Source organism: Pristiophorus japonicus, chromosome 6 (assembly GCF_044704955.1).
Source record: "Pristiophorus japonicus isolate sPriJap1 chromosome 6, sPriJap1.hap1, whole genome shotgun sequence".
Classification (NCBI taxonomy): Eukaryota; Metazoa; Chordata; class Chondrichthyes; family Pristiophoridae; genus Pristiophorus; species Pristiophorus japonicus.
The window spans coordinates 48,404,870-48,432,461 of NC_091982.1; the positions used below are offsets into that span (position 1 = coordinate 48,404,870).

General features: G+C 43.6%; 1 protein-coding gene across 3 annotated transcripts; it reads right to left on the reverse strand.

Annotated features, from left to right (window-relative positions):
- Window positions 1-13,279: 13,279 nt before the first annotated feature.
- Window positions 13,280-23,827, reverse strand: LOC139265141 (protein EOLA1). 3 transcript variants are annotated; one of them, XM_070882053.1, is made up of 4 exons: window positions 23,797-23,825; window positions 23,648-23,708; window positions 17,472-17,789; window positions 13,280-13,684 (listed from the first exon to the last, which is right to left on the reverse strand). In XM_070882053.1, exons 3-4 carry the CDS (start codon window positions 17,722-17,724, stop codon window positions 13,476-13,478), a joined length of 462 nt encoding a protein of 153 aa, XP_070738154.1. In that variant the 5' UTR covers window positions 17,725-17,789; window positions 23,648-23,708; window positions 23,797-23,825; the 3' UTR covers window positions 13,280-13,475. The 3 variants fall into 3 exon arrangements, with proteins under 3 accessions (XP_070738154.1, XP_070738156.1, XP_070738153.1); XM_070882055.1 differs by having other exon boundaries at window positions 23,804-23,822; XM_070882052.1 differs by having other exon boundaries at window positions 23,648-23,827.
- Window positions 23,828-27,592: the final 3,765 nt, after the last annotated feature.

The window sequence follows — 27,592 nt, forward strand, 5'->3', positions numbered from 1 at the left end:
CAGCACTGCCAGTTTTACAGGCTCCTTCCCTCCCTTAAAGGGAAGGGCTAATGTTGCGGTCATTGAAGACAAAGAACATAAGAAATAGGTGCAGGAGTGGGCCATCCGGCCCCTCGAGCCTGCTCCACCATTCAATAAGCTTATCGCTGATCTGATCTTGGCCTCAACGCCACTTTCCTGCCTGTTCCCCATAACTCTTGACTCCCCTACAGTTCAAGAATCTGTCTATCTCACCCTTGAATATATTCAATGACCCAGCTTCCATAGCTCTCTGTAGTAGAGAATTCCAAAGATTCACAATCCTCTGAGAGAAAAACTCCTCCTCATCTCCATCTTAAATGGGCGACCCCTTATTCTGAAACTATACCCCCTAATTCTAGATTCCCTCATGAGAGGAAATATCCTCTCAGCATCTACCCTGTCAAGCCCCCTCAAAATCTTACATGTTTCAATAAGATCACCTCTCATTCCTCTAATCTCTAATGAGTACATGCTGAACCTGCTCAACCTTTCATCCTCATAAGACAACCCCTTCATCCCAGGAATCAACCTAGTGAACCTGCTCTGAAGTGCCTCCAATACAAGTATATTCCTCCTTAAATACTGTACGCAGTACTCTATGTGTGGTCTCACCAACACCCTGTACAGTTGTAGCAAGACTTTCCTACTTTTACACTCCATCCCCCTTGCAATATAGACCAACATTCCATTTGCCTTCCTAATTACTTGCTATACCTGCATGCTAACTTTTTGTGTACGAGGACACCCAGATCCCTCTGTACTGCAGCATTCTGTAGTCTCTATTTAAATAATATTTTGCTTTTCTATTCTTCCCACCAAAGTAGATAACCTCACATTTTCCCACATTATACTCTATCTGACAAATTTTTGCCCACTCACTTAACCTATCTATATCCCTTTGCAAACTCTTTGTATCCTCCTCACAACTTGCTTTCCCAACTATCTTGGTATCGTCAGCAAATTTGGCTACAATACACTTGGTCGCTTCATCCAAGTCATTAATATAGATTGTAAATAGTTGAGGCCCCAGCACTGATCCCTGTGGTACTCCATTTGTTACAGTTTGCCAACCTGAAAATGACCAATTTATCAATACTCTCTGTTTTCTGTTAGTTAGCCAATCCTCTATCCATGCTAATATAATTACCCCAACCCCGTGAGCTCTTATCTTGTTTGGTAACCTTATCGAATGCCTTTTGGAAATTCAAATACACTATATCTACTGGTTCCCCTTTATCCACTCTGCTCATTACATCCTCAAAGAAGCCTAATAAATTTGTCAAACACCATTTCCCTTTCATAAAATCATATTGACTCTGCTTGATTTTCTAAATGTCCTGCTATTACTTTCTTATTAATGCATTCCAGCATTTTCCCAATGACAGATGTTAGGCTAACTGGCCTATAGTTTCCTGCTTTCTGACTCCCTCCTTTCTTAAATGGGATCATTACATTTGCGGTTTTCCAATCCGCAGGAACATTTCCAGAATCCAGGGAATTTTGGTAGATTACAACCAATGCATCCACTATCTCTGCAGCCACTTCTTTTAAGACCCGAGGATGCAGGCCATTAGGTCCGGGAGACTTGTCAGCCATTAGTCCCATTAGTTAGCCTAATACCTTTTCTCTAGTGATAGTGATTGTATTAAGTTCCTCCCTGCCATTTTGCCCCTTGATTATCGACTATTATTGGGATGCTTTTAGTGTCTTCTACCACGAAGACAGATACAAAATATTTGTTCAAAGTCTCTGCCATTTCCTTGTTTCCCATTATTAATTCCCCAGTCTCATCCTCTAGGGGACCAACATTTACTTTAGCTATTCTCTTCCTTTTTATATACTTGTAGAAGCTCTTACTGTCTGTTTTTAAGGCTGTGAAAGGTTGTCGACGGCACCCACGATATGTGTAGAGCAACACCAAGCACTCTGAGAGAGTGCAGGGCTGAGCAATCGCAGCCTGGAAAAAGATGAATACACAGCACCATGAGGACATTATTAAATTTTGGCTTACCTGACCACCACTGCCTTTAATTAGCGTCCCCAAGTGGCCAGCCAAGGTGACAACGCCTCCTGCAGCTGCTGTTGTTGCCATCCGGCGATGCTGCAGAGCGCGGAAGCAAATTTTACATCTGGGACGATAACGGGCTGCTGTGCACCGGATGACGTCATGATCTCTGGGGCGCAGGAGATCGAGGCGGTAAGTTTTAGCGCCATCGCTAACAAGCTAACGGGCAGCGCAAAGGAGGCTAATTTCTCCCCCTTGAATGCATTAATCTAGGCTGACACTTCCGTACAGTATTGAGGGAATGCTGCATTGTCGGAGGTGCTGTGCTGTCTTTCACATGATACGTTGAACCAAGGCTCCCTTCTGCCCTCTCAGTTGGATGTAAAAGATTCCACGGCACTATTTTGAAGAAGTGCAGGGGCTTTCTCCCCCATGTCCTGGGGCCAATTTTTATCACTAAAACAGATTATCTGGTCATTATCACATTGCTGTTTGCGGGAGCTTGCTGTGTGCAAACTGGCGATCGCGTTTCCTACATTACAACAGTGACTACACTTCAAAAGTACTTAATTGATTGTAAAGTGCTTTGGAATGTCCTGAGGTCATGAAAGGTACTATATAAATGGAAGTCTTTTTATTGATCCATTTAATTCCATTTGAGACATAGCTTCCAACTCACAAGATGGAGTTCAGATTTAACTATTTTACACAGAGGGTGGTGAATGTAAGGGAGGCAGTGGGGCAATTGTATCAGCAAACTCAAGAGAGTCAGCCAAGTACCTGGAGAAAAAATTGATAGAGGTGGATGAGAGTTATCGCGGGATATGGTATTTCCGAGACACTCGGTAATAGACTTACATGTTTTTTTGTGCTACAAATCTAATTTGAATTTTCTCAGCTATGTCTAAAGGTATTTAACATTCTGTCCCCTGGCTTTATTTCCAATTTTATTCTCCCAGTTCATTCTTTTTACTGTCATGTTTCCTTAGCTCATGCCACAAGATCAAACCTTTTAACAGTGCTTCATTACCTCACGTTCACTACTGAATATAATATTAACTGTGGCCTCCTCCTCATTTTTTAACACCATGTGTTCAGAAGCAATATTTCCCTTTTGATAAGATCCCACTTTCTGTTTAATTTAAATCGCCCTTTCTCTCCAATTCTCCTTGTTTAATTTCACATCATGCCCTTCCTTTTGCGTTGTCGGTGTAGAACAGTCCCAATTATTCATTGTACTTCTTGTCTCATTGGTTTCTGTCTAAATGGAATCTCATCTGCGGTTTAGTCATCTCATGTGATTAGGCACATATCTTATTGGAAACAAATCCTTTATTCTTCAATGATTGATGTAAATACACTCAAGGTTGTCCATTTCTATTACCACGCACCCATTTATTGATTTGGACCACCTGCTTTTATGTCACCTCCCTCATCAGAGTGACTTATTGTGTAAGGCCATACCATGGGAAAAGTATTAGTAATTGTTTGGAGTGTGACACAGCTTAATCCTTAGAAACGGATACCTAGAGAGTTTGAGAAATGTTTGTACTTTTAGTATTTTAATTTTGTTTTAGATGATGTGCAGCCTAACACAATTCAAAAATCTTATTGTATATGCACTGTTGCTACGGCACCCAGCTTAATTTCAAGTGACCTTCCCAACAGAATTTACCCTTCTTCCTATAATTCCATCCAGAGCAGCAGTCTTCAGATGGATTGTATTAATGGGTATTGAAATGTGCTACTTTATTTAATAGTGTTATGTTTCTAAACCACTAATTCAAAATAAGTCTAGAGTGAGAAAATGCCCTTCAGCCCATCAAAACCTGCTCCATCCAGAGACCATGTTCTACCATGGACGTCCCTCTCCACCACCAACACCATCACCACCTGTTGACCGTATACCTTTAGGGGCACAAAGCTCCTTCTCCTATCTCCCCTTAAAAAAAATAAAAGCGGTAGTACTAAAATCCCAACGGACTTCAATCTCCCTCATCAACAGATTATCAATCCAGTTCTCTGCTAAAAGATATTGGGCCTGAAATTCCGCTAGAGGTCTTCTCGTGGGCAAACTAAAGAAAAAAGGTAAAAAACAGCGCACTTACCTGTTGCTGCTGCGCCCGACGAACTCCCGAGCCTGAGGCCTTCACTCTTGCGCATCGGAGCGCGTGCACATTGGGACGTGCGCAAGGCTGGAGCTGTAGTCACATGGCTCTGGGCAGCCAATCAAGGTACAGTATTTTCTCATTCATAATAATGGGAACTCCGTAAGTTGGAGTTCCCATTATTATGAATGAGAAACCCCCCAAACACTCAAAAAATCAATAAAAAATAGAAAAATACACGACATATTTAAGAATCATTTAAATTAAAGTTTTTATAAAAAATAATATTTTCCCGAGTTTTTTTAAAGATACCTTAAAATAAACTTACTGTAGTGGGGAGGGTTTTTAACAATAAAGTATGTTTTCATATGTGTTTATTTAATTTAATTTGAATGTTTTTATGTAGTTTTAAACAATTGTGCCTGTAAAAGTAAGCAATACGCCTGCTTTTTCAGGCGCAAGATTTTAAAGGACATTTGCAGGGCAAAATATTCGTAAATATTGGAAATCTTGCCTTGCAGGTGTCCTCGCTCCCGGTCTGTGGATGATCTGTCAAGCCAGAAACTTGACAGATTGGAAAAGCCGGTTTTCAGCACATGCACATTGCGTGCTGAAACCCAGCTTTTCCGCTGCCTTCCCGGGTCCGTAGGAACTTCGAACGGACCCGGGACATCGGAATTTTATTGATAGGTATGAAGTAACAGAGAGGCTTGATGAGCGTAGTGCAGTTGATGTGTATATGGACGTTCAAACGATGTTTGATAAAGCACCATATAATAGATTTGTTAGCAAAATTGATGCCCATGGGATTGAAGGGGCAGTAGCTGGGTGGATATGTAATTGACTACGGGACAGAAAGCAGAGTAATAGTGAATCATTGTTTTTCAGACTGGAGGGAAGTGGATAGTGGTGTTACCCAAGGATCGGTGTTGGGATCACTGCTCTTTTATATATATATTAATGACAAGGACCTGTGTGTACAGGGAATCATTTAAAAGTTTGCAGATGACGCAGACCTGGGAAATGTAGTAAACAGTGAATGAGGAGGATCGTGACAGACTTCAGGAGGACATAGACAGGCTGGTGAAATGGGCAGCCACATGGTAGATGGAACTTAACCCAGAGAAGTGTGAAGCGATACTTTATATTAGGAAGAATGAATCGAGAAATATAAACAAAATGGTAAAAGGAGTGCAGGAGCAGAGAGACCTGGGGGTTTACATACTCTAGTCTATGAAGGTGGCAGGGCAGGTTGAGAAGGCTGTTAAAAAAGAATATGGGATCTTTGGCTTTATAAACAGAGGGAAAGAGTACAAAAGCAAGGAAGTTATGTTAAAGCTTTATAAAACACTGGATAGGCTTGAGCAGGAGTATGGTGGCCAATTCTACGCACTGCATTTTGGGAAGGATATCAAGGCCTTAGAGAGGGTGCAGAAGAGCTTTACTAAAATGGTACCGGGGTGGGGGACTTCAGTTATGTGGAGAGACTGGAAACACTGGGGTTGTTCTCCTTAGAAGGCTAAGGAGAGACTTAATAGATGTGTTCGAAAGCATGAAGGATTTTGATGAGTAAATTATTGAAACATAGCTTAAGGGCAGGAATGGCAGCTCAACATTTCTGGTTGCAGGGTTTTCAGACGAGATAGAGAGGAGGATAAAAAAGGAGGGGGTCGCTGTTATGTATGTAATAACTCAATAGACTGAATACTATAAACTAACACAGGTACAAACCTGGCTCTGCTTTATTAGGGCCCAAAGTGATTCATTACATGATAGCTTGCCTTTTATACCTGGGCCGCACACACGTGCGTACAGCCTAATGACCTCCGACAGTGGCGCCATCTGGTGGCTAGTAACCCCAAGCATACATACATGACAATATTCCCCTTTAAGAAATTAGTAACAATCTTTGTACAAATTGAGACGGTCCGGGGCTTTCCGCTCCCGAGTTGAACTTCTCAGTTCAACTCCAGCCTTGGGCGAGCGCTCTGAGTCTGTTATGACTGGGGGCTGGGTAGCTGATCTGATGGGATTGGCAATGACCATGTCAGGGATTGAAAGTCCAGATTCATTGATGACAGCGGAGTCCTCTGATGACTGAGGGTAAGTTGGTTGGTCACTGATTGTGTCTTTCTCAGACTGTTCCGGTTCATCCGTGTGCCGCAGCTTTATCTGATCAACATGTTTCCTGCATGTTTGCCCATTCTTGAGCTTGACGATAAACACTCTGTTACACTCCTTGGCCGTAACAGTACCGGCAATCCACTTGGGACCTTGACCATAATTTAGTACATACACAGGATCATTAACAGAAATGTTGCGTGACACAGCAGCATGATCATGATACCACTGCTGACTTTGACATCTGTATTCAACATGATTGTTCAAGTCAGGGTGGACAAGAGAGAGCTTGGTCTTGAGACCTCTCTTCATCAATAGTTCAGCAGGGGAGACCCCGGTAAGCGTGTGGGGTCTTGTCCTGTAACTAAGCAATATGCATGACAAGCAAGTCTGCAGTGAATCTTGAGTTACATGTTTCATACTCTGCTTGATGGTTTGGACAGCACGATCTGCTTGACCATTAGATGTGGGTTTGAATGGTGCTGACCTCACATGTTTGATACCATTGCGTTTCATGATCTCTTGAAACTCCAGACTAGTGAAGAAAGGTCCGTTGTCGCTTACAACGATGTCGGGCAGGCCATGAATGGCAAACATGACAAGAAGGCTCTCAATGGTAGCTGTGGATGTACTGGATGACATGATGAAACACTCTATCCACTTGGAATATACATTCACCACAACTAAAAACATATTTCCCAGGAAGGGACCTGCAAAGTCGATGTGGATCCTGGACCATGGTTTGGATGGCCATGACCACAGACTCAGTGGCGATTCCGCTGGTGCTTTATTTAGCTGCATGCAAGTGTTGCACTGATGCACACATGATTCCAGATCAGAGTCAATTCCAGGCCACCATACATGAGACCTGGTAATGGCTTTCGTCATGACAATACCGGGATGCGTGCTATGTCGATCATGTACAAATTTCTCTCTGCCTTCCTTAGGCATAACAACATGATGACCCCACAGTAAACAATCTGACTGAATGGATAGTTGTCTTTGCGACGGTTGTAAGGTTTGGTTTCATCACCCATTTGCTTGGGTATGGCAGACCAATCACCACTAAGGACACAACGTTTCATAACTGATATCGGGTCCTGGCCGGTCCATGTCTTAACTTGTTGAGCCATGACCAAGGGTTCCCCGGACCATCTCAATTTAGGTAGGAATTACCGAAGTAGTTGAGTAGACCAAGGAATGAACACAGCTGCGTCACATTCTGAGACTTGGGTGCATTTTTTATGGCCTTAGTTTTCGAGTCCGTAGGCCTAATGCTGTCAGCAGCAATTTTTCTCCCCAGGAATTCGACTTCCGGTGCCATGAAGACGCACTTCAAACGTTTCAGCCTGTGTCCCACTTCGTCCAAACGATATAGAACCTCTTCCAGGTTGTTCAGATGTTCGGCAGTGTCACGACCTGTGACCAGGATATCATCTTGGAACACGACGGTTCTCGGGACGGACTTCAGTAGCCTCCATGTTCCCCTGAAATATGGCTGCAGCTGAGCGAATTCCGAAAGGACACCTGTTGTAGATAAACAGTCCTTTATGACTGTTGATGCACGTATGTTTCTTCAATGTCTCGACCAGCTCCTGTAGGCCGACGTCAAATCCAGTTTAGTGAATGACTTCCCCCCGGCTAGCATTGCAAACAGGTCATCACCCTTCGGTGGACGGTTTTGAGCCTGTTTCGAAACTCGGTTGATCGTAACCTTGTAGTCTCTACAAATCCTGACAGTGCCATCACTCTTCAACACAGGAACAATGGGGCTGGCCCATTCGTTAAATTCAACCGGTGATATGACCCTTCATGCTGGAGTCTGTCCAGCTCGATTTTGACCTTCTTCCTTCACCATGTACGGAACCGCCCAAGCTTTATGTGGGACAGGTCTTGCATCCAAGTCCACGTGGATCTGCACCTTGGCTCCCGTGAAATTGCTGATGCCTGGTTCAAAAAGCGAGGGAAACTTGCTCAGCACTTGAGCACATGGAGTATCATCCTCCGACGACAACGTTTTGATATCGTTCCAATTCCATTTGATTTTTTTCTAGCCAATTCCTGCCGAACAGCGTTGGACCATTGCCTGGAACAATCCATAATGGTAAATCATGAACCGCATCATTATAGGACACCTTGACTACTGCTCTGCCAATCACCAATATGAGTTCTTTACTGCATGTACACAACTTGGCATTGACTGGACTCAGCTTAGGCCTCACAGCCTTAGCATCCCATCCGTGTCGCCAAATGTTATGTATGTAAACTCGATAGACTGAATACTGTAAACTAACACGGGTACAAACTTGGCTCTGCTTTATTAGGGCCCAAAGTGATTACATTACATGATGGCTTGCCTTTTATACCTGGGCCGCACACACGTGCGTACAGCCCAATGACCTCCGACAGTGGCGCCACCTGGTGACTGGTAACCCCAAGCATATATACATGACAGTTGCAATATTGGTTAAAGAAACAACTCCGAGGATGGTGGGGATCTGGAACTCACTGCCTGAAAGGGTAGTAGAGGCCGAAACGGTCATCACATTTAAAAAATACTTGGATATGCACTTGAAGTGCCATAACCTGCAAGGCTATGGACCAAGAGCTGGAAAATGAGATTAAGCTGGATAGCTCTTTTTCGGCCAGCACAGACATGATGGGTCAAAGGGCCTCCTTCTGAGCTGTAAATTTCTATGATTCTATGAATTAAGGAGAAACTGTTTCCAGTGGCAGAAGGGTGGTTAATCAGAGGACACAGATTTAAGATATTGGCAAAAAAAACACAGGTGACATGAGGAAAACATTTTTTACACTGTGAGTTCTGATGACCTGAAGTGAAAACATTTGCAGGGAAAGAGCAGGGAAGTAGGACTAATTGGGGAGTTCTTTCAAAGAGCCGGTACAGGCACGATGGGCCGAATGGCCTCTTTCTGTGCTGGAACATTCTAGGACTGGCATGAATGAACTCTCTTATAGATCCATAGAATAGTACAGCGCAGAAGGAGGCCATTCGGCCCATTGTGTCTGCGCTTGCTCTTTCGAAGAGCAATCTAACTAGTTCATCTCCCCCGCTCTATTCCCATATCCCTGCAATTTTTTCCCATTAAAGTATTTATCCAATTCCCTTTTGAAGGCTGCTATTGAATCTGTATCCACCAGCCGATCAGGCACTGCATTCCAAATCCTAATCACTCGTTGCATAAAAAAAGTTTCCCCCATGTCGCCTCTGGTTCTTTTCCAATCACCTTAAATCTGTGCCCTCTCGTTATCGACCCTTCAGTCAATGAAAACAGTTTCTCTTTATTTACTCTGTCTAAACACTTCCTGATTTTAAATATCTCTATCACATATCCTCTTAGCCTTCTCTGCTCCAAGGAGAACAACCCCAGCTTCTCCTGTCTATCCACGTAACTGTAATCCCTCATCCCTGGAACCATTCTAATAAATCTCTTCTGTATTCTCTCCAAAGTCTTAATGTCCTTCCTAAAGTGTGGTGTCTAGAATTGGACACAATACTCCAGTGTTTTATATAGGTTTAGCATAACTTAACGGGGTAGAAATTCACCTATGCCCGAAATGGGGTGCACCTACAGTTTTATACCGGTCATTACCGCCCCAATGGTTGCGGTGGCCATTGGATCGAAATTCAGCGTTTTTGCTGGAAAAATGGAGCGGAGGGGTATTGGTTTGCGGGAATCGGCAGTTTGCAGCGGTCTGGGTACTGAGTGGCCACCTTCGCTGCTAGTGAGCCAGCTGCTTCCTGGCCTTCTCAAAGGGCAGGGTTTGTAGCTAGGCTCTGAGCAGGGAAGCCGTTTGAGTCAAGGACATGGCTAATGCACCAGTAGCAAGGAGGGCAACCAGATTTCTCAACCTCCACAATGAGGCCTCTGTGGAGTACAGATTGAGGCCCCCAGCCCACTAGCATTCAATGAAAAGGGCGAGTGAGAAAGTTTGGAGAACTCCCAAAAAATTTCGGCCCAAAAAAATGTAGATGCACGCAACACGGCTTTGAAGTTTGCTGGCGGTCTTGAGCCGGCACAGTGCACCGACACAAAAAAACTATCGGGGACACTGACAGGCAGTCACTTGACTTTGAAAACTGAATTTAGCTTCCAAGGCAGAGAGGCGGCGGTGCACGTACATCTTTAACGACGCATGTACAGGAGCGGGGCGGAATGGGTGGAGCGGGGCAGATCTCCACACCGCTGCAAAAACCCCTGAGGAATATTTTGCAATTGGCGGCTATTTGACCACAAATCAGCCGCCGCTTTCCAGCGGTAACAGGCCTTATCAGGAGACTGAATTTCGGCCACAATGGCTTTTGTACTCTATGCCTCTATTTATAAAGCCATATGCTTTGTTAACCTGTGGTGCCATCTTCAAAGATTTGTGCACAAGCACCCCCAGGTCTCTCTGTTCTTGGACCCCCTTTAAAATTGTACCATTTAGCTTGTACTATCTCTCCTCAATCTTCCTACCAAAATGTATCACCTCACACTGTTCTACGTTGAATTTCATTTGCCATGTGTCCACCCATTCCACCAGCCTGTCTATGTCTTGAAGTCTATTACTATCCTCCTCACTGTTTACTACACTTCCAAGTCTCTGGAAGTATGTTCCACATGTCCAATAATCACTAACCTTGTATTTATTCTGAAGTCCTCTGCTGATTACTCAAATTAACGAGTTTGTTTACTTCAACGGTATTTATACAATTCATTATTTTAAAAGGTCTTTTTCATTTACCCCCTTGGTCTCTTTTTCCAGTGAAAATAAGTTCAATTGCTTGAGTCTATCTTCATCATTTGGTCCCCATAGGCCTGGAGTCTTCCAGTTCACTATTCTCTCAACCCTTTCCAATGCATCTATAATCCTTTTTAAGGTCAGGTGGCTGAGTGACTAAAGTGGCATGCTATAAGCCAAGAATTTGTATTCACCACCATTGAGCTATACAATGCCAGTATAACTTGTTCTGATTTGTAATCCTATGTCATCCAGTTAATTCAGAAACTTGATTTAACTTGTTGCTAATTATGTCCCATCGATGTGGTACTTTCAGGGTTTGATCGATGATCACTCACTCCCAAATCCTTTACAGCCACTGACTGTGGCATTTGCTATAGCCTTTTGTCTTGGATTGTCCCCAATCCGACCAGCATAATTGCAAATTCATGGAAATCAGTTGCTTGCCTATAATTTCAAACTGTACTTAAGTGCCCCTTATAGAACCTTATTTAAGGAGGGATATACTTGCATTGGAGGCAGTTCAGAGAAGGTTCACAAGGTTGGTTCCTGAGATGATGGGGTTGTCTTATGAAAAAAGGTTGAGCCTATACTCATTGGAGTTTAGAAGAATGAGAGGTGATCTTACTGAAACCTATGATACTGAGGGGACTTGGCAGGGTAGATGCAGAGAGGATGATTCCCCTTGTGGGGGAATCTAGAACTAGGGGCATAGTTTCAGAATAAGGGGTTGCCCATTTAAAACAGAGGAGGAATTTCTTCTCTCGGAGTGTCGTGAATCTTTGGAATTCTCTATCCCAGAGAACTGTGGAGTCTGGGTCATTGAATATATTTAATATGGAGATAGACAGATTTTTGAATGATAAGGGAGTCAATGGTTATGGGGAGCCAGCAGGGAAGTGGAGTTGAGACTAAGATCAGATCAGCCATGACCTTATTGAATGGCAGAGCAGGCTCAAGGGGCTGAATGACCTCCTCCTGCTCCTAATTCTTATGCAAGATGGACTGTCTACTAGGATGTCTTCTGTGACCAGTGGGCACCACAAGCTACCTCTGTTCTCATTGCCCCTAATTTTACTGTTTATAATTTATTATTTTAGGGAAAGAAAATTCAGATTGATAGGCTGCTCTTCCCTGAACATTTAATATTGTCTCCCCTTTGAGGCGTATGGCTTTGCTTAATCCCACATTCCCAACAGCCTGTCATAAAAGGACTCTTTAGTATTATCCAACTGCTTGCTTATGTGTCAAGCTGCAGTTAATGTTTGGATGACCCCTGAACATCAACATGCAGCCCACTGACTGACTTTCATGAACATTGGGCATCACAGAATCATAGAAATTTACGGTCAGCAGACAAAGAGCTATCCAGCCTAATCCCACTTTCCAGCTTTTGGTCTGTAGCCTTGTAGGTTCAAGTGCATAGCCAAGGAGTTTTTTTTAATGTGATTTAAGGTTTCTGCCTCTACCTCCCTTTCAGGCAGTGAGTTCCAGACCCCCAACACCCTCTGGGTAAAAAAAGGTCTCCTCAACTCCCCTCTAATCCTTCTACCAATTACTTTAAATCTATGCCCTCTGGTTGTCGACCTCTCTGCCAAGGGAAATAGGTCCTTCCTATCCACTCTATTTAGACCCCTCATAATTGTATGGACCTCAATCAAGTCTCCCCTCAGCCTCCTCTGTTCCAAAGACGACAACCCCAACCTATCCAATCTTTCCTAATTGCTAAAATTCTCCAGTCCTGGCACCATCCTTGTAAATCTCCTCTGTAGTCTCTCTCGTGCAATCACATAATTCCTGCAATGTGGTGACCAGAACTACATGCAGTACTCTGACTGTGGCTTAATGCCCGGTTTCAAGTTCTTCTAAATCACATCATTTAATAACTTCAGTTTTTTTTTCTCAAATTAATTTGGTTGACCAGCCCTTCTCTCATGCCATTCCTTAACAGAGAGGGTGGGGGATTTATCTTAATCTATAATTCCATCCAATCTATAATCCCACCAGCTTGATGTAGAGTAGGTCCATGTCTTGTTATGTTATTTGACTGTTTACCAGTGTAAAGAGGAAGCCCCCTTTGATATATGCCCATGTCAACTTGATTTTTGTTCCAGTACAAATGACCTGAGCCACATTAAAATCCATCTGCCATATCTCAGAAATTGATCAATAACTACAAGCTATTATTGTACAAAGTAACTGCACATAAAATGAACATATATAATTTATTTGTATTAACATATACAAGAGCAAATTAAAAAAAAAAAAAGACATGTGTGTTCTACAATTTATTACTTTCCACATACTTAAAAACAGCAATGCACAAAAAGCAACATAACAAAAACTGGGGAATTAAGAACATTATTTTCAGGGTATCTCAGTCAGCATGCGGTTGGTTACATTTTCCCGTTTTCTACATCACAACAGTTCTATGTATTCTTCCTGTGTATCAGACGATTTTAGTCCAGCGGTCGTCAAGGGATCAGTTGTTCGGGGATATCCACCATCCATACATCTTTGTGTCCTCGAGCTGGGATTGGCTCAAGCAGCCATCTTGGATTGGACAAGGTGGTGAGATATTTCTGTTCTAGCCCACGTAGAACAGCTTGTTTCTCCAACTTCCTCATTTCCTCAGGGCCCGAATCACTGGGACATTGCCTGGTGTCTCCAACATCGACTAACCCTACAGTGCACACAGAGGAATTTTATTGTGTACAATGGTGAAGATGGTTTGATGTGTTGATCATTATACACAACCCGAGTGTTTACAATAAGCTTCTGTTGGGTAGGACGCACCATAATACGAAACTGTCACAATCTTTTCAACAGCATAAAATGCCAAGGGTTTATGCGGTGCAAACGTCAAACAGAAACTTAAAGATATTCTCAAATGAAATTACTCAGCCCGTCTGCCCCAACATCTGATTTAGTTCCAAATTGCTTCCTCCCTCCCCTGGCCATGCTTGCCCGACTCAGCTTAAACTATGCCCCCCAACAGAGAAGACTAGATGGTCGACCCCACCTCTGCACCAAAGACAATTGACAGACACAAGGTGTAGGTATGCTGTCCTCCCTTATGCTTTCCCCCTCCTCTTTCATGCACTGTTAATAACTCCAGCAAAAACTGACAATTCACAGTCCACGGAAGTGAATTTGCGCCATGATGCAATGCAGAATGCGATTGCCGCACTAGCCATTACCGCGAGACATAGTGAACACTGTCCCCCGCAGAAAAGATTGACGAGAATTATTCCAGCAATGAGGGACTTCAGTTACGTGGATAGACTGGAGAGGCTGGGGTTGCTCTCCTTAGAGCAGAGAAGATTGAAAGGAGATTTGACAGAGGTGTTCTAAATCATGACGGCTCTGGACAGAGTAGATAGAGAGAAACTGTTCCCATTGGCGGAAGGGTCGAGAGCCAGAGGGCGCAGATTTAAGGTGATTGGCAGAAGAACCAAAGGCGACTTGAGAGAAAACTTTTTTATGCGGCGAGTGGTTAGGCTCTAGAATGCACTGCCTGAAAGGGTGGTGGAGGCAGACTCAATTGTGGCTTTCAAAAGGGAATTGGATAAGTAGCTGAAGGAGAGAAATTTGCAGGGTTATGGGGAAAGGGCAGGGGTGTGGGACTAGCTGAGGTGCTCTTTCAGAGAGCCGGCACGGGATTGATGAGTCGAATGTCCTCCGTCCGTGTTGTAACCATTCTATGATTCTAAACACATCATAGCAAGACTGCTGAGATGGCAGAATGTTTCATATCAGTAACTACAGCAGCAGGCAGGTCCAGTTCATTATGTTTTTACAATAGTCATCAATTTAAACAATTGGTGATTTGTACAATTGAGTCGATTTACAATTACATTAAATAAATGTTAAATACACTGCTGAGTATGGCACTGAGCCACACGGTCCAGGCAGGCCTCAACAACTTGCATTTATATAGCGCCTTTACTGTCGAAGAATGTCCCAAGGCACTTCACGGAAGTGTAATCAGATTAAAATGGACGCAGAGAAAAAGGAGGAAGATAACAGGAGGTAACCTAAAGCTTTGTCAAAGGAGGTGGTTAGACGGAGGGGTTTTGGAAAGAAAGGGGCCTAGATGACTGAAGACGTGGCTGCCAATGGTGGGGCAAAGGCAGGGGGAGGGGTGCAGAAAAGGCCAGATTCAGAGCAATGAAGAGTCCGGAGAGGGATGAAGGCAGTTGCAGAGAATAGGGAGAGGCAAAGACATGAAAGGATTTACACACGAGGATTGGAATTTTAAATGGGAGGTTATTGGGGAACAGGAAGCCAATGTAGGTCAGTAAGGACAGTGGTGATGAGTGAGCGGGACTTGAATATGGGGTAGGATACAGCAAGCAGAGTTTTGGATGTGAGCTGAGGTTTACGAAGGGTGGGGGCTGGGAGGCCAGCCAGGAGAGCCTTGAAATAGTCGGGTCTGGAGGTGACAAAGGCATGGATAAGGCCACATGTTCATAAGAACATAGGAACATAAGAAATAGGAGCAGGAGTAGGCCATTTGGCCCCTCGAACCTGCTCCGCCATTTAATATGATCATGGCTGATCTGATCATGGACTCAGCTCCACTTCCCTGTCCGCTCGCATAACCCTTTACTCCCTTATTGCTCAATGACCCAGCCTCCACAGCTCTCTGGGGCAGAGAATTCCACAGATTTACAACCCTCAGAGAAGAAATTCCTCCTCATCTCAGTTTTAAATGGACGACCCCTTATTCTGAAACTATGCCCCCTAGTTCTAGGTTCCCCCACGAGGGGAAACATCCTCTCTGCATCCACCTTGTCGAGCCCCCTCAGTATCTTATATGTTTCAATAAGATCACCTCTCATTCTTCTAAACTCCAATGAGTATAGGCCCAACCTACTCAACCTTTCCTCATAATTCAACCCCTTCATCTCCGGAATCAACCTGAACTACCTCCAATGCAAGTATATCCTTCCTTAAATATGGAGACCAAAACTGCACGCAGTACTGTAGGTGTGGCCTCACCCATACCCTGTACAGCTGCAGCAGGACTTCTCTGCTTTTCTTCTCTATCTCCCTTGCAATAAAGGCTAACATTCCATTTGCCTTCCAGATTACTTGATGTACCTGCAAACTAACGTTTTGTGTTTCATGCACAAGGACCCCCAGGTCCCTCTGTATTGTAGCCTTTTGTAATTTATCTCCATTGAAATAATAATCTGCTTTTTTATTTTTCCTGGAATGTTGGTTGATCTCAGCGGAGATACGAATAGGAGTGCTACACCTGGTCTCAGCACCCCTGAGTAAAAGGAAAGGAAATTAGCCAGGTAGAATGGTCACCTAGATGAGATACAGACAGCTGTTAGCATCTGCAGAACTGTGCTTCAGCATAACATCTCACTTTCAGCAGGAGAGAGGAGAATGGGAAGAAAATAAAAAAGTGACCCTAGTCTTACGTGGCTATCTTTATTATCACTTTGCTGTGCGCACATTGGCCTACATTACAATCGCAACTGCACTTCAAAAAAATGCTTCATTGGCTGTAAAGCACTTTGTTTCGTCCCAAGGTTATGAAAGGCGCTATATAATTGCAAATAATTTTTCTTAAACTGGTGTCAAATCCACGCTGGTATATTTGTGAAAAGGCATGTTTGCAATAGGCAATATATAAAATAGGTGACAACATTATAAACGAATGATAGCACAAGAGGAAATGATTGAACAATTATAAAAAATGTTGAAGCACTGATGTTATTTCATTGATGAGCTGTATGACAACTCAAACTAGCATTTCTTAATTTAGGAGCAATGAAGACTGGCGTAATATCCGACTAGTCGACTGGTGCTTACAGTTCGCGAGAAGTGTGTTTCTCCATCTCCTTCTCCCACTTCAGCCATGAATACGGAAGGTGAGTGGGATATTTGGGATAGTTTGGAGCTTGCTACAGACTGCTGCGTGTCCCCTGGATTTACACATAATTGATCTAAATTTTAAAATTAAACAGAAGCGTGAGCTGTGGCTCAGTGGCTAGCACTCTTGTCTGAGTCAGAAGGTTGTGGGTTCAACTCCCACTCGAGACTTGAGCACAAAAATCTAGACTGACACCCGAGTGAGGGAATGCTGCACTGTCGGAGGTACCATCTTTCAGATGAGATTTTAAACCGAGGCCCTGTCTGCCCTCTCAGGTGGAGGTAAAAGATCCCATGGCACAATTCTGAAGAAGAGCAGGGGAGCTATCCCCGGTGTCCTGACCAATATTTATCCCTCAATCAACATAACAAAAGCAGATTATGTGGTCATTATCACATTGCTGTTTGTGGGAGCTTGCTGTGCGCAAGTTGGCTGCCACGTTTTCCACATTACAACAGTGACTACACTCCAAAAGTACTTCATTGGCTGTAAAGCGCTTTGAGACGTCCGGTTATCATGAAAGGCGCTATAAAAACACAAGTCTTTCTTTTCTTTAGAATTCTGGAACCCCTCGCCTTACCTACAATTACTCCTCTGCCAAACTTCTCCCCTTCGTCCAGCAGACACTGTATTTGGGAGTGGTTCATTCCCACTGTGTGCGTAAGGATGTCTCTCCACTCTAAGTCCTCCCAATCCTTTTGTGCTATGTGAATGGCCAGGGTGCAGTTCTGCAAGTCGACCAGCAGAGGTCTCCAGCGTGTCTCCAGTGTCTTCACACCGCTCAATATCAGACTTGCATATGGCTGCCGGAACGAGAGGCACCCAACTCTCATTGGAGGGTTTGGTAACCCCTTCAAAAAAAGGGCCAACTACAATAAACCTATTTCAGATGCTGAATCTGCAAGAAAAAGATAGAAACAAGTATCACAGTCTCAGCCAGGAATGGTGTTGAGTGTTGACTCAATTTTTCTTTAAGAGACTTAACCCTATACAACAACAACTTGTATTTATATAGCACCTTTAACGTAGTGAAACGTCCCAAAGCGCTTCATAAGTGTTATAAGACAAGAATTTGACACCGAGCCACATAAGAAGAAATTATGGCAAAGAGCTTGGTCAAAGAAGTAGTTTTAAGGATCTTCTTAAAGGAGGAAAGAGAAGTGGAGAGGTTTAGGGAGGGAGTTCCAGAGCTTAGGGCTTAGATAGCTGAAGGCCCAGCCACTGATGGTTGAGCGATTATAATCAGGGATGCTCAAAAGGGCAGAATTTGAGGAGTGCAGATATCTCGGGGGTTGTGAGGTTGAAGGAGATTATAGAAATAGGGAAGGGCGAGGCCATGGAGGGATTTGTAAACAAGGATAAGAATGGTTACTAAAAGACTTTTTTTTAGCTTTGAGACTTAAATGCCTATTTCACAAACATACAAAACTGGTGGCGTAGATTCATTTGGACTCTAAATAGCAGCTACTAGAGTCTGTGTTTAAGACACAATTTATATTACGCCTCCAATTATAAGCTGAGGTCAGCTTTGTGTCCCAGTTTTCACTTATTCTTTCAATGCATTCCATCCTCCTGCCTCATTAAAAACCGTTAATTGGGTGCGTATGTAGCATCAAACAGTCTGACCCTCAGTAGAAGAAACAAACTCAGGAGAGAGTATGGATTGTAATGCAGCTCGAGTTGTTCTGAAAATAATGTACCAGTTATATAATAACCAACTCCTCCCCCCAACCCCTCAAATCTTAAAACAGGCTTCCAAATCCAAAGGTTTCATAGCTTTGTTGTGTCACCAGTGAGTTACGCAGCAGTCCATTAACTGCATCTCACTCACAGCCATTCTGTCACTCTTCACCCTGAAAATTTCGGTACAGTTGGTAGGAAGAATGAGGAGAAGACAATACAAGCTTAAATGGTACAATTTTAAAGGGGGTGCAAGAACAAAGAGAAACCCAGGAGTGTTTGTACACAAATCTTTGAAGGTGAACAAAGCTGTTAATAAAGAATGGTTCATCGTTCTAGGCAGTCCCTCGGAATCGAGGAAGACTTGCTTCCACTCCCAAAGTGAGTTCTCTGGTGGCTGAACAGTCCAATACGAGAGCCACAGACTCTTGTCACAGGTGGGACAGACATTCGTCGAGGGAAGGGGTGGGTGGGGCTGGTTTGCCACGCGCACCTTCCGCTGCCTGCGCTTGACCTCTTCACGCTCTTTGCGGTGAGACTCGAAGAACTCAATGCCCTCCCGGATGCATTTTCTCCACCTCGGGCGGTCTTCGGCCAGGGTCTCCCAGGTGTCAGTGGTGATGTCGCACTTTACCAGGGAGGCTTTGAGGGTGTCCTTGTAATGCTTCTGCTGCCCACCTTTGGCTCGTTTACCATGAAGGATCTCCGCATAAAGCATTTGCTTTGGGAGTCTCGTATCTGGCATGCGAACTATGTGGCCTGCCCAGCGAAGCTGATCGAGTGTGGTCCGTTCTTCAATGCTGGGGATGTTAGCCTGGTTACAATGTTGTGTAGAGGACTCAGAGAGGCTGCAAGGAGATTTGGATAGGTTAAGCGAATGGGCTAAGGTTTGGCAGATGGAATACAATGTCGGAAAGTGTGAGGTCATCCACCTTGGGGAAAAAAAAACAGTAAAAGGGAATATTATTTGAATGGGGAGAAATTACAACATGCTGTGGTGCAGAGGGACCTGGGGGTCCTTGTGCATGAATCACAAAAGGTTAGTTTTCAGGTACAGCAGGTAATCAGGAAGGCAAATGGAATGTTGGCCTTCATTGCGAGAGGGATGGAGTACAAAAGCAGGGAGGTCTTGCTGCAACTGTATAAGGTATTGGTAAGGCCGCACCTGGAGTACTTTGTGCAGTTTTGGTCACCTTACTTAAGGAAGGATATACTAGCTTTGGAAGGGGTACAGAGACGATTCACTCGGCTGATTCCAGAAATGAGGGGGTTACCTTATGATGATAGATTGAGTAGACTGGGTCTTTACTCCTTAGAGTTCAGAAGGATGAGGGATGATCTTATAGAAACATTTAAAATCATGAAAGGGATAGACAAGATAGAAGCCGAGAGGTTGTTTCCATTGGTAGGGGAGACTAGAACTAGGGGGCACAGCCTCAAAATACGGAGGAGCCAATTTAAAACCGAGTTGAGAAAGAATTTCTTCTCCCAGAGGGTTGTGAATCTGTGGAATTCTCTGCCCAAGGAAGCAGTTGAGGCTAGCTCATTGAATGTTTTCAAGTCAAAGATAGATAGATTTTTAACCAATAAGGGAATTAAGGGTTACGGGGAGAGGGCGGGTAAGTGGAGCTGAGTCCACGACCAGATCAGCCATGATCTTATTGAATGGCGGAGCAGGCTCGAGGGGCTAGATGGCCTACTCCTGTTCCTAATTCTTATGTTCTTATGTTCTTACAGGGATGAGGGATTACTGTTACATGGATAGACTGGAGAAGTTGGGGTTGTTCTCTTTAGAGCAGAGAAGAAGAGATTTGATAGAGGTGTTCAAAGTCATGAGGGGTTTAGACAGAGTAAATAAAGAGAAACAGGGTCGATAACCAGAGGGCACAGATTTAAAGTGATTGGCAAAAGAACCAGAGGCGAGTGGGCGACGTGAGGAAAAACAGATTCAATAGTAGCTTTTTAAAAAAGAAAGTGGATAAATACTTGAAGGATGAAAAATTGCAGGGATATGGGGAAAGAGCGGGGGAGTGGGACTAATTGGATTGCTCTTCGAAAGAGCAGGCGCAGACTTGATGGGCCAAATGGCCTCCTTCGATGCTGTACTATTCTATGAGTTGTTATCTGGCCCACCTTGTCTGTGCTGGTCCCAGCTCCACACCGGAACGATCTAATTCCATTTTTTTGTCTTGCCACGTAGCTTTTAAGGATTTTCTTAAAAATGTTTATCCAGTTCCATAAGAACATAAGAATTAGGAGCAGGAGAAGGCCATTCAGCCCCTCAAGCATGCTCCGCCATTCAATATCATGGCTGATCTTCTACCTCAACTCCACTTACCTGCACTGTCCCCATATCCCTTAATATCAAAAAATCTATCGATCTCTGTCTTGAATATACTAAATGACTGAACCTCCACAACCCTCTGGGGTAGAGAATTCCAAAGATTCACCACCCTCAGTTTTCTGCTCATCTCAGTCCTAAATGGCCGACCCCTTATTCTGAGACTGGGACCTCTGGTTCTAGACTCCTCAGCCAGAGGAAACATCCTCTCTGCATCTACCCTGTCACGCCCTGTAAGAATTGTGTATGTTTCAATTCTTCTAAACTCTAGAGAATATAGGCCTAGTCTACTCAATCTCTCCTCATAAGACAATTGTCCATCGAAGGAATCAGTTTGGTGAACCTTCGTTACACTCCATTTATGGCAAGTATATCCTTCCTTAGGTAAGGAAACCAAAACTGTACACAATACTCCAGGTGTGGTCTCACCAGGGCCCTATATAACTGGACTGTATTGTCTGTACAGTCACCTGAGAACTCACTTTTAGAGTGGAACCAAGTCTTCCTCGATTTCGAGGGACTGCCTATGATGATATAATTGCAGTAAGAAATCTTTACGCTTATACTCAAATTCTCTTGTAATAAAGGCCAACTTGGATGTCACGATGATTCGCATTCCAATTATGCAGTTAAAAAAAAAAACTTGGAACCTCTATTTCTAGCACGAATCTTACATTTACGCTGCCTTCCGTTACCAACCGGGAGAAATAATCTTTTACTATTTGCCTCCTCAAACTCGTTGAGAACTTCTATTAGTTAGATCTCCCATAATTGTTTCTAGTCTCTCATTATAACCAAATCCACTCATCCCGGCAGTGTAAAGTCCTGTCCCCTCAGAACAGATTCACACGAGGCATGTAGTGAAGTCAAGGTCACTCTGGACCTGCACCTTTATTTCACAGCTCTGGAATGCTGCACTTGCCTGAGACCTGCCCTTATATACCTGTCTCTTGCAAGTGCACCCCTGGTGGTAAGGTATGCTGGTGGTTATAGATCATATCTTATTAGTGTCATGTATAGCATGTTAGGATACAGTTATATATAATAATGTATATATAATTATATATATAATGTATATAATAATTATATATATAATCTTCTCCAAGATTACAATATAGTTCTATAACGCGGTGCCTAAAATTAACTGTGGCCTAACCAACGACTTGAACAGATTCACCAACCCCTCCGTGCTTATGTATGTAACGCTGCCTAGATATAAACCCCAGGATCCTCCTTGCCCTTTTATGGATTTTTTTCTACTTTCAATCCTGCTCGTGTCTGAACCCTTCGGACTGTCGGTTCCTCTAATCCTTTGCCAATTTAACTTTTAATGTGTTTATGTTCCGTGTCCTTCCTTCATTCCCCCCCGCAAAATGTACTGCTCGCGTATCTATGTTGAGCCACATTTGTCACATATCTGTCCATTCCTCTATCTTGGCCAAGTCCTCATGCAGTCTCTCATATCCATCCTCACAATGTGACAGCCCTCCCCCACCCTCCCCCATGATAAGGTTGATATCGTCAATAAATTGAGATATTATTCCCTCGATGTCCGAGTCAGAGTCTTTTTACATAATTATTCACAACACAAGGTGGGTCTCAGGATGACACGGCATGTGGGAGAAACGACACAGGAGTCAGATTTAAAGGGACGAGGGACACTGAAAGGGCTGTCCCAATTGAGGAGGGAATGAAAGTTCAGAAAGTTGTTTTTTTTTGGAGTGCCTTAAAAGGCTTCTCAATCCACCTGTAGCTCTCGCCATGGCTTAACGGGCAGCACAATTTGAAGCAGCAGGCAGGAAGTGAAGTGAAGTGAAGTGAAGGGGCAAGAAGTGAGTGGTTCGGGCAGGTTCTGCAAACAGTGGCAGAGCAGCCCGACATCTGACCGCCAGTCTGATAGCTAGTGAAGTCGAGGGGATGCTGCATGAGGTGCGTGGAGGAAGGTTACCCCGCGCAACAGTCTATGGCGCCATCCCACAAGCCAGCATTGCAACAACTTGCATTTATATTGCACCATTAACATAGTAAAACTTCCCAAGGCACTTCACAGGAGTGTTATCGGATAAAATTTGACACCGAGCCACATATGGAGATATTAGGACAGGTGATCAGAGAGGCAAGTTTTAAGGAGCATCTTGAAGGAGGAAAGGGAGGTAACGAGGTTTAGGAAGGGAATTCCAGAGCTTGGGGCCTAGGCAGCTGAAGGCATGGCCACCAATGGTGGAGTGATGAAAATTGGGGATGTGCAAGAGGCCAGAATTGGAGGAGTGCAGATATCTCAGGGGTTGTGGGGCTGGAGGAGATTACAGAGATTGGGAGGGGCCAGGCTATGGAGGGATTTGAAAACAAGGATGAGCATTTTAAAATCGAGGCGTGGCCACACTGGGAGCCAATGGGTGAATGGGACTTGGTGTGAGATAGGACACGGGCAGCTGAGTTTACAGAAGGTAGGAGGCCAGCCAGGAAGGAATTGGAATAGGTGAGACTAGAGCTAACAAAGGCATAAACAGAAGTGCCTAACCTGGAAAAAATGGCATATTTATAATGCAGCATTAGAAATAAGTTTAAAATATAATTGCGGCTCAGTAGAAGTTCCACACAGGAAGTTCGAGTTCAATTCCTGGTCAATGTAAAATACTATTTGCAGGCCACGTGAATTACGTTTATCCCTGGAATTATTTACAACAGCTATTTAATAGGAAAGAAAAAAATGCTTAGTGAGAGTCCAAGCTGACCTTTCTCATGGGACACTGGTTTGATTGCAGAAACATCCTCTGTGAACTGGCCGCATCACAACTAGATTGTAAAACAGAGCAGAACCTTAGGTTGAAGTCTGACTATACACTGCACTGAAAATCAATATAGAATCTATTCACACACACACACTCAACCTCCTCACAGCTAACTGCAGCCTGGAAACTTGAACAGGAAGTGCCAGCCCAAAGCAGTCCATCGTGCTAACGTCAATGGCTTAACAGCCACAGCCCTAACCAATCAACAACATAGATATTCCTGGGCCAGACTCAATTAAAACACTGTCTGCAAATTTGGAGTGATAAGTGGCCATTTAGCCCTCCGACCTCTCTTTTCACATGCGCTGTATAATATGTTCCTTTATCTAGGTCCAACTTTAGTCAATCTTTAGCAGTGAGTAAAATGTTAAACTCAGAGAAACATATAAAAATATAAAATTATGATGGGATTGGACAGGTTAGATGCAGGAAGAATGTTCCCGATGTTGGGGAAGTCCAGAACTAGGGGTCACAGTCTCAGGATAAGGGGTAAGCCATATAGGACCGAGATAAGGGGACATTTTTTCACCCAGAGAGTGGTGAACATGTGGAATTCTCTATCACAGAAAGTTGTTCAGTCCAGTTCGTTGGATATATTCAAGAGGGAGTTAAATGTGGCTCTTACAGCTAAGGGGATCAGGGGGTATGGAGAGAAGGCGGGAGTGGGGTACTGAAGTTGCATATTGAATGGAGATGCAGGCTCGAATGGCCTGCTCCTGCACCTATTTTCTATGTTTCTATGTTTCTAAACTGCAATATCTGAGGTTGTGCCCCGAAAAAGTTGAACAAGGTGAGTGAAGGGTTATGGGGAACAGGCAGGAAAGTAGAGTTGAGGCCACGATCAGACCAGCCATGATCATATTAAATGGCAGAGCAGGCTCGAGGGGCCGTATGGCCTATTAATGCTCTTATTTCTTATGCTCTTCTTAACTGTATGTCCAGGTGACATTTCATTTTGCACTCATTTGAAGTACCTCCTGTTATCTGTGACCCTTATAATTCTGGGCCAGACAGTTTGTTTCTGAATGTGCTGTCCAAAACATCCCTAAAATGCAACTTGAACAACAAAGGCTTCAGTTTTAAAGCATTTCTGCCAACCCTAGTGATGGATTGACTCGTAGTGATCTTTCTTGTGCAGAAGCAGGGATCAGTTTATGTGTACTGTAATTTAGCACTGTATGTGGCTGGATCTGAATGAAGGTCTGGCACTTTATTCTTACTGCACTTCCACATTTAGAGAATGTGCATTTGTATAGCACCTTTAACTCCCTCAGAAAACCAACAAAGTATTTTTGCAATGTCGGGAAAGGCAGGGATATTGGCTAGGACACCAGGAGAACTCTCCTGCTCTTCTTCGAATCATGACATGGGATCTTTCACGCCCATCTAAAAGAGCAAATGGATCTTTGATTTCATATTTCATTCAAAAGATGTCATCCCTGACCATATAGGACTCTGACTCAGAGGCAAGGGTGCAACCACAGAGCTAAAGCTGACATTTAATTAACACAAGGCATACCTAACTGATCATTATAAATAAGCACCTAGGTTATTTTATCTAAATTTGCATCAACATTTCAGATTATTTACTAAATGTTTTATGTAATTGGTTTGTGAAATATAATTTTTTTAATAGATTATGTCACCCGCAATAGATTAATCACCCTGTACTGTCACACAGGAGACAGGCCCCAGGTTTGATCGTCAGTCTATGTTTAAGCTGGCCACAGTAGGGACATCAGGTGCAGTGCTGCAATAGGCATCAAGATGCCTTGGACAAGGAAGGGAAAAGAATCAGCCAGTGCTGTCCAATGTTGGATGGGTCTTAAGTGAGAATAGAATTGTGTTGTGCAATGATTCCTTTAGCAGTCGAATAGCCCAGTAACACTCGATGCCCTGGATCTCGAGTGAAAATTGTCTGTTTAAGCGATGTGCCAGAAGGTTAGCTGAGACTCGTGGTGTGCCGTAACCCAACTAGCATCAGCACCTCGAGGAGAGCAAGGGAGAAAAATAAGAAGATATTGGGGGGATAAATTGTCATTTTGTCACCACCAACACCATTCTTAATCCTTGACGCTGCCATACTACTGTTTCCGACTACGCAAAAGGTTGACATCCCCAGAATTGCCGGCAATGATGAACTTCACAGACCTGCCATTGTCAGAGGTTGATTGGGATTCGGTGCAGGGTAGGTCACTGGCCGAGGATTTTTTGGATGAGCTGGAGATTTGAAGACAGGGAGTAAAGTCGCAAGGTGGAAGATAGAGGGTGTTGGAGAAGTCAAGTGTAGAAGCAATGAAAGCATGGTTGAGGCTTTCAGCCCTGTAGGAGTGAGGTAGGAGCAAAAGTGAGTGATGGTGCAGCCTTGGTGATGGATAGAATGTGTCATTTTAAATAGGAACAGGAAGTGGATAGCACAGTGAGTCACACCACTGCTCTGTCAGCGATGGGACCTGCGTTCAAATCCAACTGAGACTGATGGATGTAGGTCTGCTCTTTCTGAAGGCTGTAATAGTTCGAAGTGAAATGAGCTTGGGATGGTCTCAATCCAGTAGCTAGTGGGTGAAAGGCTAGAACACACAAATGCCCATAATTTGTCACTAATAGGCACTGAATTAATAGTCTCTCTTAAAGAGGCCACAAGAATTCACGGGGGAAATGGAACTGCCAGATTGAAGCAAAAGATTGTTGAGCAATATAGCATCTGGCACAGCACAGACTTACCCTTCTAACTAATGGGGCCGCGCTCAAGCAGAATTTGCAGAGCTAGCTAATCCAGAACTCGGCCTGTCCAGAAATCCCTCAATAAAGCAACAAACGGCCATTAAATTCTTTTTGCACAGCATTTCACCTTTCCTTGCATAAAGTAAAACTATCTTAAGAACATAAAAAGAAATCGAGGCAGACAAAAGAACACTTGGCCCAATGTCATCAATAAAAGTTTAATTGATGATTTTGCATTTAAAAGAAAGACTTGGATTTATATAGCGCCTTTCACGACCACCGGACGTCTCAAAGCACTTTACAGCCAATGAAGTACTTTTGAAGTGTTGTCACTGTTGCATTGTGGGAAATGCGGCAGCCAATTTGCCACAAACAGCCATGTGATAATGACCAGATAATCTGTTTTTGTTATGTTGATTGAGGGATAAGTATTGGCCAGGACAATTTATTATTTTAAGTTAATTAATAAACGTTTAATCTTATGATGGAGAAGTGCTCATATGGCCTTTTAGTGTAAAAGTTTCAAAGGAACTAGTATGGGATTCACAGAGTAGGCTATTAATATAAAAGAGACTTCGTGTTGTGCACTTAAGGTGAGATGTCTACCAGTCCAACAGTAGCAGGTTATGATTGCAGCTGTAAACCTTCCTTTGACACCATTTTATTTTCCTGACTTCAAGTGTCTGTCCTCAATGTTCGATTGGTTACAGAGAGATTGACCTGTAACATACACCTGCAGGTACAGCGCACAGTGCTGTGCACCATCCGAGAAGATCAGCTGCACTGACGCCCTTATGATGCGCTCGGAAGAAAGATTAGAGAAACCACAGCGTTTCCAGTCCGGAAAGAAAACTGTTGCGGGGGAATCTCAACAAGGGGCACATTATCTTCAGCGACGCATACAAGGCAATCCAAGATTGTTTTTTTTAAAGTAAGTCATGAGAGTAGGATCAAAGGATATAAATGTAACACTTCGATAGTGTGGCAACTTGATAGCTTACAGTAATCAATGTTTTGAATAAGCTGCCAGGCAGTGTAGTAGAGATATGAGCATTAGGAATAGTCAAAATGCTGTTGGAAGCTAAGCTGGGACAGTTAGTGGCGCATAGATGCTGCCCACAGCCAGCTCAGGATTGTTCTGGGTATGGAGAAGGCACTTCCACT

Bases quoted from the DNA above. Each gene is read 5' to 3' on its own strand.
- LOC139265141 (XM_070882052.1), bottom strand. From the start codon at position 17,724: ATGAGAGTTGGGTGCCTCTCGTTCCGGCAGCCATATGCAAGTCTGATA. The intron at 13,685-17,471 runs GTAAGGCGAGGG...TGTGCACTGTAG, and splicing joins TGGCAGAGGAGTAATTGTAG to GGTTAGTCGATGTTGGAGAC.